Source organism: Cherax quadricarinatus, chromosome 2 (assembly GCF_038502225.1).
Source record: "Cherax quadricarinatus isolate ZL_2023a chromosome 2, ASM3850222v1, whole genome shotgun sequence".
Classification (NCBI taxonomy): Eukaryota; Metazoa; Arthropoda; class Malacostraca; order Decapoda; family Parastacidae; genus Cherax; species Cherax quadricarinatus.
Window position 1 is genome coordinate 81716928 of NC_091293.1, and position 21691 is coordinate 81738618.

General features: G+C 41.2%; 1 protein-coding gene across 1 annotated transcript in view; it reads right to left on the minus strand.

The window, feature by feature from the left end:
* Nucleotides 1-2102: 2102 nt before the first annotated feature.
* The window catches only part of LOC128684411 (monocarboxylate transporter 9), a 78527-nt gene continuing 58938 nt past the window's right edge, over nucleotides 2103-21691 (minus strand). Inside the window, exons 8-12 of the mRNA XM_070089745.1 lie at nucleotides 20479-20715; nucleotides 19453-19544; nucleotides 14393-14606; nucleotides 12725-12977; nucleotides 2103-4565 (exon numbers count right to left, since the gene is read on the minus strand). Coding sequence (XP_069945846.1) covers nucleotides 4423-4565; nucleotides 12725-12977; nucleotides 14393-14606; nucleotides 19453-19544; nucleotides 20479-20715 — 939 coding nt within the window. The 3' untranslated portion in view covers nucleotides 2103-4422. The remainder of the gene's footprint in view (nucleotides 4566-12724; nucleotides 12978-14392; nucleotides 14607-19452; nucleotides 19545-20478; nucleotides 20716-21691) is intronic.

Below are 21691 nucleotides of genomic sequence, written 5' to 3' on the forward strand. Positions count from 1 at the left end.
ACCAGTGTAGGAGAGTCCAGTGTAGGAGAGTCCAGTGTAGGAGAGACCAGTGTAGGAGAGACCAGTGTAGGAGAGACCAGTGTTGGAGAGACCAGTGTAGGAGAGTCCAGTGTAGGAGAGTCCAGTGTAGGAGAGACCAGTGTAGGAGAGACCTGTGTAGGAGAGACCAGTGTAGGAGAGACCAGTGTAGGAGAGACCAGTGTAGGAGAGACCAGTGTAGGAGAGACCAGTGTAGGAGAGACCAGTGTAGGAGAGACCTGTGTAGGAGAGACCAGTGTAGGAGAGACCAGTGTAGGAGAGACCAGTGTAGGAGAGACCAGTGTAGGAGAGACCAGTGTAGGAGAGACCAGTGTAGGAGAGACCAGTGTAGGAGAGACCAGTGTAGGAGAGTCCAGTGTAGGAGAGTCCAGTGTAGGAGAGACCAGTGTAGGAGAGACCAGTGTAGGAGAGACCAGTGTAGGAGAGACCAGTGTAGGAGAGACCGGTGTAGGAGAGTCTAGGGTAGGAGAGACCAGCGTAGGAGAGACCAATGTAGGAGAGACCAGTGTAGGAGACGCCAGTGTAGGAGAGACCAGTGTAGGAGAGACCAGTGTAGGAGAGACCAGTGTAGGAGAGTCCAGTGTAGGAGAGTCCAGTGTAGGAGAGACCAGTGTAGGAGAGTCTAGGGTAGGAGAGACCAGTGTAGGAGAGACCAGTGTAGGAGAGTCCAGTGTAGGAGAGTCCAGTATAGGAGAGACCAGTGTAGGAGAGACCAGTGTAGGAGAGACCAGTGTAGGAGAGACCAGTGTAGGAGAGACCAGTGTAGGAGAGACCAGTGTAGGAGACACCAGTGTAGGAGAGTCCAGTGTAGGAGAGACCAGTGTAGGAGAGACCAGTGTAGGAGAGACCAGTGTAGGAGAGACCAGTGTAGGAGAGACCAGTGTAGGAGAGACCAGTGTAGGAGAGTCCAGTGTAGGAGAGACCAGTGTAGGAGAGACCTGTGTAGGAGAGACCAGTGTAGGAGAGACCAGTGTAGGAGAGGCCAGTGTAGGAGAGACCAGTGTAGGAGAGACCAGTGTAGGAGAGACCAGTGTAGGAGAGACCAGTGTAGGAGAGACCAGTGTAGGAGAGACCAGTGTAGGAGAGACCAGTGTAGGAGAGACCAGTGTAGGAGAGACCAGTGTAGGAGAGACCAGTGTAGGAGAGACCAGTGTAGGAGAGACCAGTGTAGGAGAGACCAGTGTAGGAGAGACCAGTGTAGGAGAGACCAGTGTAGGAGAGACCAGTGTAGGAGAGACCAGTGTAGGAGAGACCAGTGTAGGAGAGACCAGTGTAGGAGAGACCAGTGTAGGAGAGACCAGTGTAGGAGAGACCAGTGTAGGAGAGACCAGTGTAGGAGAGACCAGTGTAGGAGAGACCAGGAGAGTGGGTAGGAGAGACCAGTGTAGGAGAGACCAGTGTAGGAGAGACCAGTGTAGGAGAGACCAGTGTAGGAGAGACCAGTGTAGGAGAGACCAGTGTAGGAGAGACCAGTGTAGGAGAGACCAGTGTAGGAGAGACCAGTGTAGGAGAGACCAGTGTAGGAGAGTCCAGTATAGGAGAGACCAGTGTAGGAGAGACCCGTGTAGGAGAGTCTAGGGTAGGAGAGACCAGTAGTAGGAGAGACCAGTGTAGGAGAGAGTGTAGGAGAGACCAGTGTAGGAGAGACCAGTGTAGGAGAGACCAGTGTAGGAGAGGCCAGTGTAGGAGAGACCAGTGTAGGAGAGACCAGTGTAGGAGAGAGTGTAGGAGAGACCAGTGTAGGAGAGACCAGTGTAGGAGAGACCAGTGTAGGAGAGACCAGTGTAGGAGAGACCAGTGTAGGAGAGACCAGTGTAGGAGAGACCAGTGTAGGAGAGACCAGTGTAGGAGAGACCAGTGTAGGAGAGACCAGTGTAGGAGAGACCAGTGTAGGAGAGACCAGTGTAGGAGAGACCAGTGTAGGAGAGACCAGTGTAGGAGAGACCAGTGTAGGAGAGACCAGTGTAGGAGAGACCAGTGTAGGAGAGACCAGTGTAGGAGAGACCAGTGTAGGAGAGACCAGTGTAGGAGAGACCAGTGTAGGAGAGACCAGTGTAGGAGAGACCAGTGTAGGAGAGACCAGTGTAGGAGAGACCAGTGTAGGAGAGACCAGTGTAGGAGAGACCAGTGTAGGAGAGTCTAGGGTAGGAGAGACCAGTGTAGGAGAGACCAGTGGAAGTAACCGGCGGAGCCACACAGATATTACAAAACATTTCTAAAAACACAAATAGTCATTAAATTATGAGTTAGACGGTGGCACGATGATAAATTTTTCTTTCCGAGTTGTTATATATTCATGCAATAAGATCACGGTAAACAGGTGTTATCACAACATGCAGAATAACCACTGTGAAAAAATAGTGAAATTCGAAGCGCTGTCGTGATTTCTCACATTTTCAAGGTTGTATATTCATGAGTAGAACTAGCAGTAGCAAATATAAAATATTAGTTATCTAACGAAAAAGTATCTGAGCTAATTTAATTATATTCTGTCAAGAAAACGGTGAAGTTTAGGGCTAATTGTAAATCATTATTTGACTGAATTTGTTGAAAGGAAAAAAAGAGAATTGTCTTTAAAAGAAACTAATTAACCAATCAGATACTCAGATCAGGGAACTGCTGTCACCAATAGCCAATAGCTCACACTCACAGCTCACACTCACAGCTCACACTCACAGCTCAAAGTCACAGCTCACACTCACATGTCGCACTCACAGCTCACACTCACAGCTCACACTCACATGTCGCACTCACAGCTCACACCCTCCATATATATTAAATTAATCCCTGCTAGATGCAGTAGAGCCTCGAATTAAAGAAAATAATTACTAGAATAAAACCCATGCAATACACAAAATAAAATACTTAAAATATGTACTAGTTATATATAAATAAAAATAAAGAGATGCTTGAAGCATCTCACGTAGCACCGTCGTGAACCAGCACGGAGGTTCATGTTCGTGATCCCTACAGTACCGACCGAAGAGGCGGTCATCAAGGCTTGGCTAGCCACTGGGCTTATTAGAGAAGCAGAACAGTATCTCAGCGTCTAAAACAGCATTAGAAGTCAACTGTCTGCAGATCACGGACACAGTACCTACGACAGAACAGTGTCTCAGCGTCTAAAACAGCATTAGAAGTCAACTGTCTGCAGATCACGGACACAGTACCTACGACAGAACAGTATCTCAGCGTCTAAAACAGCATTAGAAGTCAACTGTCTGCAGATCACGGACACAGTACCTACGACAGAACAGTATCTCAGCGTCTAAAACAGCATTAGAAGTCAACTGTCTGCAGATCACGGACACAGTACCTACGACAGAACAGTATCTCAGCGTCTAAAACAGCATTAGAAGTCAACTGTCTGCAGATCACGGACACAGTACCTACGACAGAACAGGTTCTCTTCACAGTCATAACAAATGGTATCTCTATATACATGTAGGAGTAATTTAACTCTATTGGTCAATTAGAATTATTGATGAGTGCTCTACATAGAAAGACGATGGGTTAGGACGCGCTGCGAGGCACCAAAAGTCATAGTTGTTAGTATGCCATATAAATGGAATACAATCTCGCTGTTTAGTCTTTAGAAAATCCTTCTCTCCTTTCGTCTAATACCTTCAACCATTTAAATTGACGTTAATAATAAGGTAGTGATTGAATTAAGCCGTTGGCTGAGTATAGGGAAATTCATGCCGAAGACAAACCTCCGTGTGTGTCGAAGCTGAACTCTTTAAAGGATGTGGCACCAGTCCAGTGCCGTGGCACTACCGTGCACCAGTCCAAAGCCGTGGCACTATCGAGGATCAGTGTTGTGGCACTACCGAGGACCAGTGCCGTGACACTACCGAGGACCAGTGCTGTGACACTACCGAGGACCAGTGCCGTGACACTACCGAGGACCAGTGACGGGAGAAAAGTCACTTAAGTTAAATGAGAGTTCTTTAAGCAATAAGTAGAAATGTTCATACAGGTGTAGTTGGTTTGCGATTTCAGACATGTTGAGGACAGGTGTTGTGCCCTCAGCATGTGTGTGGAGTCTCATAGCTTCAATAGTCAACACGAAATAACTAAATCACATCAGGCAAGAGATGTTTGAAGAGGTTTCAAGAGTTGTGGATAAATCTTCACTAACTCAAATACCACAGCTAATTACAACTATGTAATTACATAGACAACCTAATACTTTTTCCATAGTAATTAATTAGTCTCAAAATTGTAATTTATACATCTGTAGTAAGTTCGCTGGTCTTGTCCCGGCCAGGGTCTTTTCCAGATGGTGGCCCGGCGAGGATTTTCCAACGATCTTACTGTGTTGGAACAACTCTCACTAATATTTGCATCATGACTGGTTCTTTAGGAGATTTAATCTAACGGTTATACACTTTCCACAGGCTGCTGATTACATCTTTTGCGGTGGATGAAATAACATATAAACATGAGCAAAGTGCCGGATGCTAGACTGACGGTAGAAAACAATACAACACCATCATAACTACCAGTACTGTCCACGATCGATCCTGAAAGGCAAAAAGAAATGTATTAAAAAATAAAATTGCTCTGAAATAATATTTCTGTTTAGTTTGACTTCTATAGAGTTGAAGTTAAGTTAGTTCCTCGAGCAAACTGATACAGCCGAAGAAAAACTAATTGGTTTTACTTATTTGTATATAGGGGAATAATGTTAAAAGACGCACGTTAAAGGAAGATAAACAGGAGGTAAAGAAGACAAGTCAGTTAACAGCCCAGACTGGACGGGTTAACAGCCCAGACTGGACGGGAAGGAGCAAACACTCGGAATCAATTGCAGCTGGTGAAACCTAACTTGGTTGTTCCAACTAACTTGGTTGTTCTAGCTAACTTGGTTGTTCTAGCTAACTTGGTTGTTCTAGCTAACTTGGTTGTTCTAGCTAACTTGGTTGCTCTACTTAACTTGGTTGCTCTACCTAACTTGGTTGCTCTACCTAACTTGGTTGCTCTACCTAACTTGGTTGGTCACCCTGCCTCAGTGGTCACCCTGCCTCGGTGGTCACCCTGCCTCAGTGGTCACCCTGCCTCAGTGGTCACCCTGCCTCAGTGGTCACCCTGCCTTGGTGGGATAAGGCCGGTTTGTTGTATGTATGTGTGTACGTGAGCTCGTCCTGTGTATAAACAACTGACGTGTTTACATTTCTTTTTCCCCATCTTACAACATTGAGAGTTGCCATGTATCTTTATTGCTAATAATAATAAGACTTAATTTACAATATTCCTTACTTGACACTAAGAAAACGTCAAAACCTTCTGTTCAGGCTGAGAAAACTTAAACAGGAAAACAAAATACATCAGTGTTTCACGCGAGATGGGAAAATAATAGGAAAACATCAACAGGACAACAATATACCATCTCAAACGAACATGATTTCTCTACCTTCCTTAGAAAAGCTGACATTTCTGTAACAGATTAGATAAGTGCCCTTAATACATATATACGTGTGGTGCATATAGTGTACGTTACTATTATATTGTACATTATTATTTTTATTATTTTTCATCACTAGCTAATGCCAACTACCTCCAATACTCTATACTTCTTTCTTACTGCTATTAATTGCTCATAATTTTAAATTACAAGTCAAATCTTACTCCAAATTAATAATATTCATTTTTCTTACCTGTCCATTTAATTTTGTTTATCACTACTTGTTTTTTAGTCACTTTTTATTGTGTATGCAATTAGTGTATATTCCAATTACTTTTTTGCAAGTACCAAAACTATCTTTTGCTAGCTAGTACCAACTACCTCATTTTTTTTACTTTTATTGTGCAATAAACTGCTCAATTTATCTAATATTACAAATCAGATCTTACTCCTAAACCAATATTATTTCATAGTGACCATCTGTCCATTTAACTTTGTTTACCATTACTTAATTTTAGTCCCTTATATATTTTCTCCTTTATTTTAGCTTTATATAACTACCCTAGTTTATACATTCACAATTGTTAAAATAATCAAGGTGCTATTCTCAGGTGCTAAAGTAGAACAAGTTCACAATTTTGCCATTATATTCCAAAACTCATTTATTTTATAGTACTACCTACTATCATATTCCCAAGCTCCATTATTTGATCATCACTTTATTTGTACTAGTCCCTTTTATATTGTCTCCTTTATTTTAGCTTAAAAAAAAAAAAAAATACCTTAGCTCATTATTTTACATTTGTTAAATAATTCAGGTGCTATTTTTTTTAGCTTAAGACTATTTACTCTGTTTTATACTTAATTCTACCTATAGATTCACTACAAATCTTATGATTACAAGCATTGATCCTGATACCAACCTCGGTGGCCTGGTGGCCTGGTGGCTAAAGCTCCCGCTTCACACACGGAGGGCCCGGGTTCGATTCCCGGCGGGTGGAAACATTTCGACACGTTTCCTTACACCTGTTGTCCTGTTCACCTAGCAGCAAATAGGTACCTGGGTGTTAGTCGACTGGTGTGGGTCGCATCCTGGGGGACAAGATTAAGGACCCCAATGGAAATAAGTTAGACAGTCCTCGATGACGCACTGACTTTCTTGGGTTATCCTGGGTGGCTAACCCTCCGGGGTTAAAAATCCGAACGAAATCTTATCTTATCTTAAATGAATCAAACAGTTACTGTAATTACTACACTGCAGAACAATCAAAGGCACTTCTCAGTGCCAACAACAACATAACTATCTTTAACTACAATATCAGATCTTTAAGCAAGCATTACGATGACCTCATAGCATTACTAAATTCCTTACATGCCAATATGTCCATCATTACACTAACTGAAACCTGGCTAAAGCCTGATAGTACAGATGTCTATGCCATTCCTGGTTACACAGCCATACACAACTGTAGGCCAGACCAACAAGGGGGTGGCACAGCCATATACTACTCAGACCAACTAGAATGTATCACTAATACTTGCACAAGAGATGAACATGGGGAATATATAATAGCCAAATTCAAATCCAAATACCTACAAAAACCTCTCACATTGATAAACATCTACAGAGTTCCACAGTCAAACATTAGCCAATTTAGTCAAAACCTAGGAAGTATGATAACTGATGCACGCATGAACAAAGATCACTTACTACTCTCAGGTGACTTCAATATAAATCTCCTGCAAGACCAGGACCCACACGTTACTGAATTCACAAACACAATGAGTAACTGTATGTTGCTACCAACAGTAACAAAACCTACAAGAGTTACAGAGACTAGTGTTTCCCTACTTGACCACATCTGGACCAACACCATATCCCCTTTAAAATCAGGCATAATTACAGATAATACCACAGACCACTACCCTACTTTCCTCATAACAACTCTTGGTAAATTACCCCAAGACACTACTAAAGTCACCTTCAGACTTCACAATGAGGCAGCCATTAATAACTTCACAACAGCAGTAGCAAACATTGACTGGCACACTGAGCTAGAAATCAATACAGATATTGACGAATGTATTAATAATTTTCTAAAAAAGACCCAATACCTCTATAACAAGCACTGCCCTAAAAAAACTAAGCAGATGACAGCTAAGAGACTGAACAGTCCCTGGCTAACACCCAGCATTCTCAAATCCATAAATACAAAACACCAATATGAAAAACAGTACAGAATGGGTCACATAACCAGAGACCAAACAAAACGTTACTCGTCAATCCTAACCAGCCTGATAAGAAGGGCAAAAAAATTGTATTATGAGAACAGATTATCCAACTTACGAGGTGATATAAAAAAGACCTGGAAAACCCTATCAGAAATTCTGGGAACAAAAAAGATATCACGAAATAGCGAAATAAAATTAGCAAAATCAGATGAACCCCAACTCCCACCAACAGAAACAGCAAACAGACTCAATGATTTCTTCTCCACTATAGGACAAAACCTTGCCAATAAAATCCCAAGCTCAGATACCCCACCAAATGACTACCTCACCGGCAACTACCCGAACACACTGTTCCTAGCTCCGACTAACCCATACGAAGTCTCCCTTATTATCAACGCACTAAAAAACAAGGCAGGAGATTTAAATACCTTACCACCCTTTATATACAAAAAAGTGTCACAAGTGCTATCACCAATCATTGCAACACTCTTTAACAAATCCATTGAATCCTCCACCTTCCCTACAGTACTCAAAATAGCAAGGGTCACCCCGATCCACAAAGGAGGAGACCAAACAGAGTTGAATAACTATAGGCCAATATCCAACTTACACCCTCTCTCAAAAATCTTCGAAAAATTAATTCATAAACGAATCTACTCCTACCTTATCTCCCAAAACATACTCAACCCCTGCCAATTTGGATTCAGGCCTAATAAAAATACTAATGATGCTATTATACACATGCTAGAACATATATACACTGCAATAGAGAAAAAAGAAGTCCCACTGGGGATCTTCATTGACTTACGTAAAGCTTTTGATACAGTTGACCATGACTTGCTCCACGTAAAATTGTCACACTATGGTATAAGAGGGCACTCCCTCAACTACCTCAAGTCATACCTCAGCAACAGAAGCCAATATGTGTACGCAAATGGGGCAAACTCTTCTGCACAACCAATTACAGTTGGTGTCCCACAGGGAAGTGTCCTTGGCCCTCTTCTCTTTCTCCTATACATAAATGACCTACCAAATGCTTCGCAATTACTCAAACCCACACTATTTGCTGATGACACAACATACGTCTTCTCCCACCCGAGCCCAGTCACGCTAGCCAATACTGTAAATACCGAATTACAGAAAATATCTACCTGGATGAGTACTAACAAACTTACACTAAACATTGACAAAACCTACTTCATTCAGTTTGGTAACAGAGCTACAGATGTCCCTCTTAACATAATGATAAACGGATCACCTATCACAAAGCTAACAGAGGGAAAATTCTTAGGAATCCACCTTGATAATAGACTCAAATTTCATACACATATACAACAAATTTCTAAGAAAATTTCCAAGACTGTAGGCATACTATCGAAGATACGGTACTATGCTCCACAGTCAGCCCTCCTGGCCCTATATCACTCTCTTATTTACCCCTATCTCACCTATGGAATTTGTGCATGGGGCTCAACAACAAGTAACCATCTCAGACCACTAATTACCCAACAAAAGGCTGCAGTTAGAATGATAACAAATTCTCACTACAGGCAGCACACTCCACCAATATTCAATACACTCAACCTACTCACCATACAAAACATCCATACTTATTACTGCACCTATTACATACATAGAACACTCAACTCTGATATTAACCCTCCCCTCAAACATCTCCTTGCCAACCTCAACAGAACACATGACCATAACACAAGGCACAGATCACTCTTTGATATTCCTCGTGTCCATCTCACGCTATGCAAAAACTCAATGCACATAAAAGGCCCTAAAATCTGGAATTCATTACCTGTAAATATAAAAGAAACACTACCTGTTTATAAATTCAAGTCTCTTCTCAAAGATCACTTACTCACCCAAAACCAAATAAATACTGAATAACTGAACCTTATAAATTGTATATCTTAAATGTTTCTCACAATTATATCACATAAATGTTAAACCTAAAACCCAATCTAACTTTATTATTTTTTAAATACACTACCTAACAGAATACTCCATTCTACTGAATTTACAACAATGCATGCAACCATATGACCTGTCTTTGTAATACTCACTTGTGCTTTATAGTAATCTGTTTACATTAATGTTTTTCACTGATTTCATCATTGCTTAGTTAATCTTAAGTTAATTTTAAGCCAGCCCGTAATGCTATGCATAGTATAAGTGGCTTTGGCATGCTGCTCTTATCTGTATTTTTTTGTACCTCTGTATGTGTGCTCAAATTATAAATAAATAAATAAATAAATAAATAAAGACTAAGAATAATCTTTATTACTACGATATATATATATATATATATATATATATATATATATATATATATATATATATATATATATATATTATATATATATATAAATTTTTTTTTTTTAACAAGTCGGCCGTCTCCCACCGAGGCAGGGTGACCCAAAAAAGAAAGAAAATCCCCAAAAAGAAAATACTTTCATCATCATTCAACACTTTCACCTCACACATTATCACTGTTTTTGCAGAGGTGCTCAGAATACAACAGTTTAGAAGCATATACGTATAAAGATACACAACATATCCCTCCAAACTGCCAATATCCCAAACCCCTCCTTTAAAGTGCAGGCATTGTACTTCCCATTTCCAGGACTCAAGTCCGACTATATGAAAATAACCGGTTTCCCTGAATCCCTTCACTAAATATTACCCTGCTCACACTCCAACAGCTCGTCAGGTCCCAAGTACCATTCGTCTCCATTCACTCCTATCTAACACGCTCATGCACGCTTGCTGGAAATCCAAGCCCCTCGCCCACAAAACCTCCTTTAGCCCCTCTCTCCATCCCTTTCGAGGACGACCCCTACCTCTCCTTCTTCCCCTACAGATTTATATGCTTTCCATGTCATTCTACTTTGATCCATTCTCTCTAAATGACCAAACCACGTCAACAACCCATCTTCTGCCCTCTGACTAATGCTTTTATTAACTCCACACCTTTTCCTAATTCCCACATTCCGAATTTTCTGCATAATATTTACACCACACATTGCCCTTAGACAGGACATCTCCACTGCCTCCAACCGTCTCCTCGCTGCTGCATTTACCACCCAAGCTTCATATCCATATAAGAGTGTTGGTACTACTATACTTTCATACATTCCCTTCTTTGCCTCCATAGATAACGTTTTTTGACTCCACATATACCTCAACGCACCTTTTTTCCCTCATCAATTCTATGATTAACCTCATCCTTCATAAATCCATGCGCCGACACGTCAACTCCCAAGTATCTGAAAACATTCACTTCTTCCATACTCCTCTTCCCCAATTTGATATCCAATTTTTCTTTATCTAAATCATTTGATACTCTCATCACCTTACTCTTTTCTATGTTCGCTTTCAACTTTCTACCTTCACACATTCCCAAACTAATCCACTAACCTTCGCAATTTTTCTTTAGAATCTCCCATAAGCACAGTATCATCAGCAAAAAGTAACTGCATCAATTCCCATTTTGAATTTGATTCCCCATAATATATATGTACAGTGGAACCTCAAAAATCGAACTGCTCCCAACACAACCAATTATGTAAGTGTATTTTTGTAAGTGCTTTTATAAGTGTATTTTTGAGGGTCTGAAATGGACTAACCTAATTTACATTATTCCTCATGGGAATAAATTCATTCGGTAAAGGCACTCGAACAGCCTTCTGGACCAAAGAAAGTTCGATATTTGAGGTTCCACTGCATATATATATATATATATATATATATATATATATATATATATATATATATATATATATATATATATATATATATATATATATATATATATATATATATATGGATATATACAGAGAAAGATCGCGGTCAGCAGGGTTCGATACTGCTACTGGGACGGACAAGATTCCCAGGCAGCTGTGTAGACCACTCGGCCATCACAGATGCCACATAAGCTGGGCAGCCTTGTTTACAAGCCATGTTTCTCCCAGCCGGGCACGTCAGTGACCCTCAAACATGGATTAAATCTATTTTCAATTTCCTCCTGTGTGTTCTGAGCTCAGAAGTGATTTTTATATCACTGCACCAGGCAGAAACAAGCTTTTTCCAGCAGGCCGCTGGGCACCGTGCCAGGCTAGAAGATGGGCTCCTGGCCTGATAGATGCGTTTTGTAGTAGACTGACCTTTGGCTTAATGTACAGGCGGCCACAACTAAGAAACGAGTTGTTTCATGGGGATCAATACACCAACGAATTGTTTGTATCGAACTGTTGCTTAAGACATCTGCATTTTCTTTCTTTCTTGGTTTCGTTTTTGTGAAATTATTTGTAATTTCGTAATATGTTTTGCCTATACTTTATAATGTATGAAATACTGCTTTATGATATATAAATAGTTTATATAAATTAATAAGATGAAAAATTAAGAATAGCCAACTGTGAATAATATGGAATATTAATTTTAATAATTCATGTTCATGTAGACAGCCTGTACTGTCTGCGCAGACAGTCCCTGCTGTCTGCCAGCTTAGTTCATATTTCGCGGCATTTTAGGTGCTGCCCTCTGTAGGCTCACCCACGTCAGTGGGAGGCTGAGCCCACCGGCCCTCTCTCCTAGGCCGACCCTCTTGATAGACACAAGTGCTCCCCCTCCACGGACTGGCTTGCGGTCACTCCCTCACACTGCCCGTTGTGTACTCACTCCTACCCAATTAAAGCCAAACTAGTCCACGGCCGTATCATTGCTACCTACGCTACCTTCATCGGCACTAAACCGCTGTTCAGCAGTAAGAACAGCAATAACATTCAGAGCAAAACCCGTGTAGAGTCATTCAGCTCAAGACGTGTGGAGCCTCGATCCTCCGTCTGCTGAGCGCCAGACAGACCTACGAGGTTTCTATTTGCCTGGTAACATAACCGAAGATCACAGGATCAAACCTAAAGCATTAACACGAATAATTTGGGAAAGAGTTGCATCTGAAACAAGTAATGAAATTAATTCTGAGTAGTAAACTAAGCACAAAACACTATAATTTCTACTCCAAGTAACTCTTACCAGCAATGGGTGCTCCAATTAGAGCACCGATGCCTCCAAGGAAGAGAATATGTCCAAAGACAGTTATGAGTTTCTCTCTGCCGAACACCATGGACGGAGCAACAGCGATAAGAACATTTTGGCCACCATAAAGGAATCCAAAGATTCCAGTCAGTACCAATAGCTGAGTGCTGGTCGTGATGAACATGTGACCAACTACCACCACTGCACACAAGAGCAGTGCCATCCCATACGCAAACACAGAGTCGATCCACTGTAACAAAGCAATTTTTTTGACTGTCAGGGTACAATTTTTGTGAATCAATAACACTGAAGCATAGCCAGTAACATCAGCATCAAGAATCAGTATGTGTTCCATACTAAAGCAAAATGCTGCACTTGAAGCGTTCTTTCATTCATAGTAATCACGAAAATTCAAGACTGTTTTAATATGAGTTTCACTCACAGTATTGTACTGCACTGCATGTGTAGCGCTGTACACTCTGATTACATGTACTGCAGTGGCCCATCAAGAGGGTGGTGAAGGGCTCTTGATCAAAGGAATTAGAGCCGTAAGGTGATTACTTCCCATTCCCCATGAGTTGTATGACATGTCATTAGCCCTTCCCATGAATATTGTAAAAAACATACAATAACAGAAAGTCATAATAAGAATAATAATAATTACTAATGTGAGCACTCACAAATCTACTTATTGTATTAAAAACACAAAGGTAAACCAACGTAGATGTATTTCCCAATACAATACTGTATTGGAAATAAAGCATCTACTCTCAGCGACAACCTTGATATGCAAATTTAAAAAAATCACAATCACAGATGAGAAAATCAATCATCGTCATCTTTGTCTCGACCTTCTAATATAATTAAAAATACTTAAAACGAAACTTTATGGCCACAAAAGTAATCCTGGTAAAATTATGCCATGAAACATTGATGTTTCTAATAAGGATCAGTATCAAGTTATTATCCATCTCTGGAGAATGAAATTGTTCGTCCACATCAAACATTAAATGAATATGATATTAGACTCAAATATTTATACCCTACCGTAAATATTTATGATTTTGTCTCTCAGTGAAACATGATAAACTGTACCGTTGTCCTTATTCTTTTAAAAACATAGACAGATCTACAAGTTTTTTTCTTACAGATGCTTACTTATCATACCTAACGAAAAACGTGTAATATTACAGAAATTTAATGGGATTACGGTAAATAGAACATAAACATTCTCAAACGTAATTACGGAATTACATATATTCCGATCGACACCATGCCCAGCCTTTCTAGGGTAGGGTAGGTGCCTGAGCCCGAGCCTTTAGCTCATAAGACTGTCATTCCCATTTGCCCCCTTGTGGCGGGGATGGCAGACCAGAGAGGCCTAGCTTGTGGCTAGGCCTGGGGACAGTTGGTCCCAAAGATGAGGAGGTACTTGTGCCTCCTCCCATGGGAGACTTAGGTCTCAGACACTCCCTAAAGAGGGAGCCAAGGCCGGGCCACCATTTGGAAAAGGCCCGGGCCGGGAGAATACCGGCTAATCTTTAATAATAATACATATATTCCTAGTCATTTACAAAAATATAGTCATTTTATTTCATATCTACCAAATTTTGCAAAGTATAACTATTTAAAATTATCTCGAACAAAAAAAAGTGGGCAACTTACCTCCATATTCATTAAGAAACCCGTAAACATTCGACCACAAAGATCTCCAATACCAATACCAGAAAGAGCTATTGAATAATAGTCTCCTAGACCCATGTAGTCTGCAAAATCTTTATAAATAATGTAGAGACATAGAGTTCCCAACATTGCGAAGAAGACAGCGAAGTCCATCAGCCAGAACCTCACATCAAACAGAGGATGGTTCGTCGATTTTCTGTAAAAATATTAAAATCATGATATAATTGTCCTCTGTAGCGGAAGAATGAGATTTATATTCTTAATTAACTTACTGTCTATCGACACTTAGTAAATAATAGATGTCAGATATTATTTCTTTCCCTTACGTTATTCAAGGTTTCCGTGCGATAAATTGAAAATGTCTATGCGGACAGGCTTCAAACTTTCACTGCTACCTGGAGGTTACCTGGAGGTTATTCCGGGGATCAACGCCCCCGCGGCCCGGTCCACGACCAGGCCTCCCGATGGATCAGGGCCTGATCAACTAGGCTGTTACTGCTGGCCGCACGCAGTCCGACGTACGAGCCACAGCCCGGCTGATCCGGCACTGACTTTAGGTATCTGTCCAGCTCTCTCTTGAAGGCAGCCAGGGGTTTATTGGCAATTCCCCTAATGCTTGATGGGAGGCTGTTGAACAGTTTTGGGCCCCGGACACTTATGGTGTTTTCTCTTAGTGTACCAATGGCGCCCCTACTTTTTATTGGCGGCATTTTGCATCGCCTGCCCAGTCTTTTACTTTCGTAGGGAGTGATTTCTGTGTGCAGATTTGGGACCATTCCTTCCAAGATTTTCCAAGTGTAGATTATGATATATCTCTCCCTCCTGCGTTCCAACGAGTACAAGTCAAGTGCTTTCAAGCGTTCCCAGTAGTTAAGGTGCTTGACAGAACTTATACGTGCAGTAAAGGATCTCTGTACACTCTCTAGATCTGCGATTTCACCTGCTTTGTATGGAGATGTTAATGTACAGCAGTATTCCAGCCTAGAGAGAACAAGTGATTTGAAAAGGATCATCATGGGCTTGGCATCTCTCGTTTTGAAAGTTCTCATTATCCATCCTATCATTTTCTTTGCACGTGCGATCGTGGCACTGTTGTGATCCTTGAAAGTGAGATCCTCAGACATTACTACTCCCAGGTCCCTTACATTATTTTTCCGCTCTATTGTATGGCCGGAGTCAGTAGTATACTCTGTTCTAGTTATTATCTCCTCCAGTTTTCCATAACGGAGTAGTTGGAATTTGTCCTCATTGAACATCATATTGTTTACCGTTGCCCACTGGAAAACTTTGTTTATATCTTCTTGGAGGTTAACCGCATCCTCAGCAGATGACAGCCTCATGCAGATCCTAGTATCATCCGCAAAGGATGATACGGTGCTGTGGTGTATATCTCTGTTTATGTCTGATATGAGGATAAGGAATAAGATGGGGGCGAGTACTGTGCCTTGTGGAACAGAGCTCTTCACTATGGCAGCCTCCGATTTAACTCTGTTGACCACTACTCTTTGTGTTCGATTTGTTAGGAAGTTGAAGATCCATCTCCCCACTTTCCCAGTTATTCCTTTAGCACGTATTTTATGGGCTATTACACCATGATCGCATTTGTCAAATGCTTTTGCAAAGTCTGTGTATATTACATCTGCATTCTGATTTTCTTCCAGTGCATCCAAGGCCATGTCATAGTGATCCAGTAGTTGTGAGAGGCAGGAGCGACCTGCCCTGAACCCATGTTGCCCTGGATTGTGCAGATTTTGGGAATCCAGGTGATTTGCAATCCTGCTTCTTAGCACTCTTTCAAAGATTTTTATGATGTGGGACGTCAGAGCTATTGGTCTATAGTTCTTAGCTAATGCTTTGCTGCCACCTTTATGGAGCGGGGCTATATCCGTTGTTTTAAGTGACTGTGGAATCTCACCCATGTCCAAGCTCCTCCTCCATAGTGTACTTAGGGCACGCAAGAGGGGTTTCTTGCAGTTCTTAATGAAAACAGAGTTCCACGAGTCTGGGCCCGGGGCTGAGTGCATAGGCATGTTGTCAATGGCTTTTTCGAAATCTATCGGAGTTAGGGTAATGTCGGAAATCTGGCATACATTTATGGAGTTTTGAGGCTCATTCATGAAGAAATCATTTGGGTCGTCGATCCTCAGACCGATTAGTGGTTCACTAAACACAGAGTCGTACTGGGATTTCAATATTTCACTCATTTCCTTGTTGTCGTCTGTGTAAGTCCCATCCTGTCTGAGTAAGGGCCCGATACTAGATGTGGTATTTGCCTTGTTTTTGGCATATGAAAAGAAATATTTTGAATTTCTTTCAATTTCACTAATAGCTTTAAGCTCCTCCTGCCTCTCCTGGTTCCTGTAAGAGTCATTTAGCTTAAGTTCGATAGTTTCCACTTCCCTGGTCAGCGCCTCCTTTCGTGTATCAGATATTCTAGCACTCCTGAGGAGATCAGTGACTCTTCGTCGTCTTCTGTAGAGGGAGCGTCTTTTTCTCTCCAGTTTACTCCTGCTCTTCTTCTTTCTTAGGGGAATATGCCTAGAACATGCTTCGGCTACCAGGAAGTTGATCCTTTCAAGGCACTGGTTTGGGTCCATGTCATTTAAGACATCTTCCCAACATGTTTCGTTTAGGACATGGTTTACCTGGTCCCAGTTGATGTTCTTGTTGTTGAAATTGTATTTTGTGAAGACACCTTCACCGGTACATGCATTCTGCTGTTCAGGACCCCTATGCATGTACGTCTGGACTTCGATTAGATTGTGATCGGAATTAGTTGTTTTTGATATTCTTATGTCTCTTATCAGGTCCTCATTATTTGTGAAGATAAGGTCAAGTGTGTTTTCTAGTCTTGTTGGCTCCACTATCTGCTGGCTTAAGGTGTGTTTTTCGCAGAGACTTAGTAGCTCATGTGTGTGAGACCTTTCATCTGCGCTACCTCCGGGGATTGTTTCAGCTATAACATTATTTGCTACATTTTTCCATTTTGTATGCCTTAGGTTGAAATCACCAAGCAGTAAGATGTTTGGGGATGGAGCTGGAAGGTTTTCCAAACAGTAATCGATTTTCAGTAGCTGTTCCTTGAACTGTTGTGAGGTTGCATCTGGTGGCTTGTATACAACCACAATGACTAGGTTTTGGTTCTCGATCTTTATTGATAGAACTTCAACTACCTCATTTGTGGTGTTCAGCAACTCCGTGCAGATAAGGGACTCTTTGACATACAGGCCAAGCCCCCCTTGTTGCCTGTTTTTTCTGTCGCATCTAAAAAGGTTGTAACCACTTATCCATATTTCACTGTCAAAGTGATCTTTTGTGTGAGTCTCTGTGAAGGCTGCAAGCATTGCATTAGACTCCACTAGAAGTCCACTGATAAAAGGTATTTTGTTGTTGGTGGATGGCTTAAGGCCCTGTATATTAGCAAATATGAACGAGGTTGTATTCTGTGTTTGTTGGGGGGATTTTGTTATTGGCATCAGTAGTTGTAATTCTGGAGGGCCATGGGTGGCCACTGGCTGCGCCTCCAGTCCAACAAGGCTCCAAGGTGGTGGACTATTTTTGTTATTTCCTTCCATTTTCTTGGTTTATGATTCTCATTTACTCTGTTTTCTATTAGATTTTGTACCGTAGGTGCCATTTTACTATTGTTTTTATATCCTATGTTAAGCCGACTTCATATTCACCAACACTAAGGACCTGGTCCGGGACGTGACGGTGTCAACGACTTTAATCTCAGACCACATGATTTAAGGTTCAGACCTTCGTGCACAGTCGTCTAGGACAGATAATAGCTCACTTATGAGAGCGAATTCAATAAATTTATTCATTCAGACCATCAATTGTGACCAAATAAATCATGACTAACGAGAAGCGCTGGAAGACGATACCAACACCAGTAAGTACCGCAGGAGAATTAGATCATTGGCTCAGGAAATATGCAAAGGAGAGGCAAACTCGAGATATTTTCTGACTAGCTGGGCTGTGGTTCGTACGCTGCACTGCGTGCGGCCAGCTGTAACAGCTTGGTTGATCAGGCCCTGATCCACGGGAGGCCTGGTCTATGATCGGTCCAAGGGGGACGCTGAATCCAGGAAGCATTCTTCAGATACCCTTCAGATAAGGTCTGAAATTGGGTACGGGAGGTCGGATCACTTGCAAGCATGATCAAGGGAGCAGGTGGTGTTGGCGACCTTACCCGTCCTTAAGTTCTTCAAGAACCCTGGATGAGTGTCACCTCCCACCAGTATCATACTCACCTATGACCTACCAGCAATAATTCCCCAAAGTTAAATCACTTCGAAGTGTGAGTCACGAAAATGTGTTTCAGCTTAGTGCATCCGTAAAGAGATGATTGTAACTGTTGTTACCTAGTATAACCATTAAGGAAAAGTGTAACTGTTATCACCAGGTATAACCATAATGGGAAGACTGTAACTGTTATCACCTAATAAAACCATTATGGGAAGACTGTAACTGTTAATACAGTAAATGGATAACTGCAGGTGGGGAGACAGTCAACAAGTCAGTCACTTCTGAGTCTTCTTCTCTGAGGAGGACCTACAGAAGCGATATTATTAAAGTTGTAATATCAAGCTTGGAGACTGGACGCCAGGACAGTCATGTCGTCCATGACTTACGGTCGCCCGTGGCCTGGTAGTTAAAGCTCTCGCTTCACACGGCGAGTATCCAGGCGAAAAGAATTACCAGGCAAATACGAAGAAATTTTAAAAGAAAATATTAAAAAACAAAGTAGTAAGAACAAATTCATGATACTGAAATCTGTAGAAGTTAGAAAGACATTTAATAAAGCGCGTCTTCATTTATTTTTCTTACAGTTGATCAAAATATCGGGTGAAGTCTCGTTGTCTGTGTCATTATCACACTGAATAACAAAGTACGAGGATGTCTGGGAAATCATTATTCCACAGAGTGAATGCAATTCCAAAACTTGAACCATGAACATCCCAGAAGTTATTTCTCCTGTGATAAATCCATTTACAAATGTTAAATATTGTTTTACCGCGTAATAATCGTTGTATTACCTGGCAAAGCTGCTAATAACAGTTTGTGAGCGCAGCTTCATCTTCTCCATCAGCAGCACACATAGAGATCTTCTCTTAATCTGAGGTGTTGCCTGTCGATAAAAATATTTTATTAATACAACTTCAATGTATAACACAAGTCACACACACACACACACACATATATATATATATATATATATATATATATATATATATATATATATATATATATATATATATATATATATATATATATATAATCTTTCTTTCAACACACAGGCAGTATCCCACCGAGGCAGGGTGGCCCAAAAGGAAAAACAAAAATTTCTCCTTTTACAATTAGTAATATATACAGGAGAAGGGGCTACTAGCCCCTTGCGCCCGGCATTTTAGTCGACTCTTACGACACGCATGGCATACGGAGGAAGAATTCTGTTCCACTTCCACTATATATATATATATATATATATATATATATATATATATATATATATATATATATATATATATATACACATGCAAGAAATTCGCAAGAGCAGGCGAAATATACACAAACACTGATCTCTGGCCGAAGGAGACTCGAACCTACGAATCTTGGAACAAGGTACGCAGTGCTTTACCATTCTCACCACACTGGACCAATACCTTGGTGTCCAGCTTGCGCTAGACGTTAATCCAAGGCAGCCAGCTTTCAGGGAGAAGGCTTACAGCTTTTCATCTCATCCCCTGCATGCATCAGCCTTACTAGAGATTTTAGCAATTTGGTTACCTGTGACATAATATTACAGCTCTGACAAAGCAACTCACACCTGATCAAGTCTTGTTCGACTCCATCTCCGCCAGTACGTCACTCCTCACACTAAGTTGATATTAATTACGAGATACACTTCAGGTAGGTAACTTATTATCTAGATAAACAATACCGACAAATTTTCGTAGGAAATCACTTAACTATGGTGACGCCGTCTATAAATATTGGAATATGTATAAGCAAGAACCTTTAATAATTAATGAGTCATTCTGGAATATAATGAGAAAGGTTACCGTGTGTACGTCACTTAACGACCGTTGTTCTTCCTCTTCTTCATCACAACAACTAAGGTCACAGTCCCCCTCACGTACAAGGAACCGAGCACGACCTCCGCCATATCCAGATCCAGTAGCCTTAAGACTCTCCACTTCTCTCTCTGAATGGTGACAACTGTGAAGTTGCTGATACAGGTCCAGCTGTGACGTCCTACAGAAACTTTGAGGGTTTGACTTGATGCCGCTGACACCAGCCTGAGAAAGATGCAGTGAACTTGCATGATTAAGACAGTAACTGAAGGTTAATTGGGAATATAAAATAGAAATATGTATCTTGCCCATAATGTTAAGAAGAAATCTGTTACTTTAAGTACTGCAAACTCCAATAGCAGCCGATTTATTTTTTATCTTCCTAAATATACCAAGATTATCTGGTGGAGTATATTCTAGATGCTTATAACTCAAACAGTAAAATCACTTCCTCGGAGCTAAATTATTTATCACGTATGTTTCGTGTTTTTTAATAAGTATTGTTAATAAATCTAATTACATGCATTATATTTTGAATGACCTTGATGCACATAATTGTTCCTTAATTATGCAGATGATCATGACATTAATAAATAACAAAGAACAGAATTGATGCTTCAAAACTGACACACTTATTTTAAGAATAAATATAACTAGATGTTGATCTCTCAGAGAGACAGATAATCCTATAGTAGGGATTTTGTGACCCTCAAGTGCGAACACTCGTGAAGCACCACAGTTTGTGACCCTCAAGTGAGAACACTCGTGAAGCACCACAGTTTGTGACCCTCAAGTGAGAACACTCGTGAAGCACCACAGTTTGTGACCCTCAAGTGAGAACACTCGTGAAGCGCCACAGTTTGTGACCCTCAAGTGAGAACACTCGTGAAGCGCCACAGTTTGTGACCCTCAAGTGAGAGCACTCGTGAAGCACCACAGTTTGTGACCCTCAAGTGTGAACACTCGTGAAGCAGCACCACAGTTTGTGACCCTCAAGTGTGAACACTCGTGAAGCACCACAGTTTGTGACCCTCAAGTGTGAACACTCGTGAAGCGCCACAGTTTGTGACCCTCAAGTGAGAACACTCGTGAAGCGCCACAGTTTGTGACCCTCAAGTGAGAGCACTCGTGAAGCACCACAGTTTGTGACCCTCAAGTGAGAACACTCGTGAAGCACCACAGTTTGTGACCCTCAAGTGAG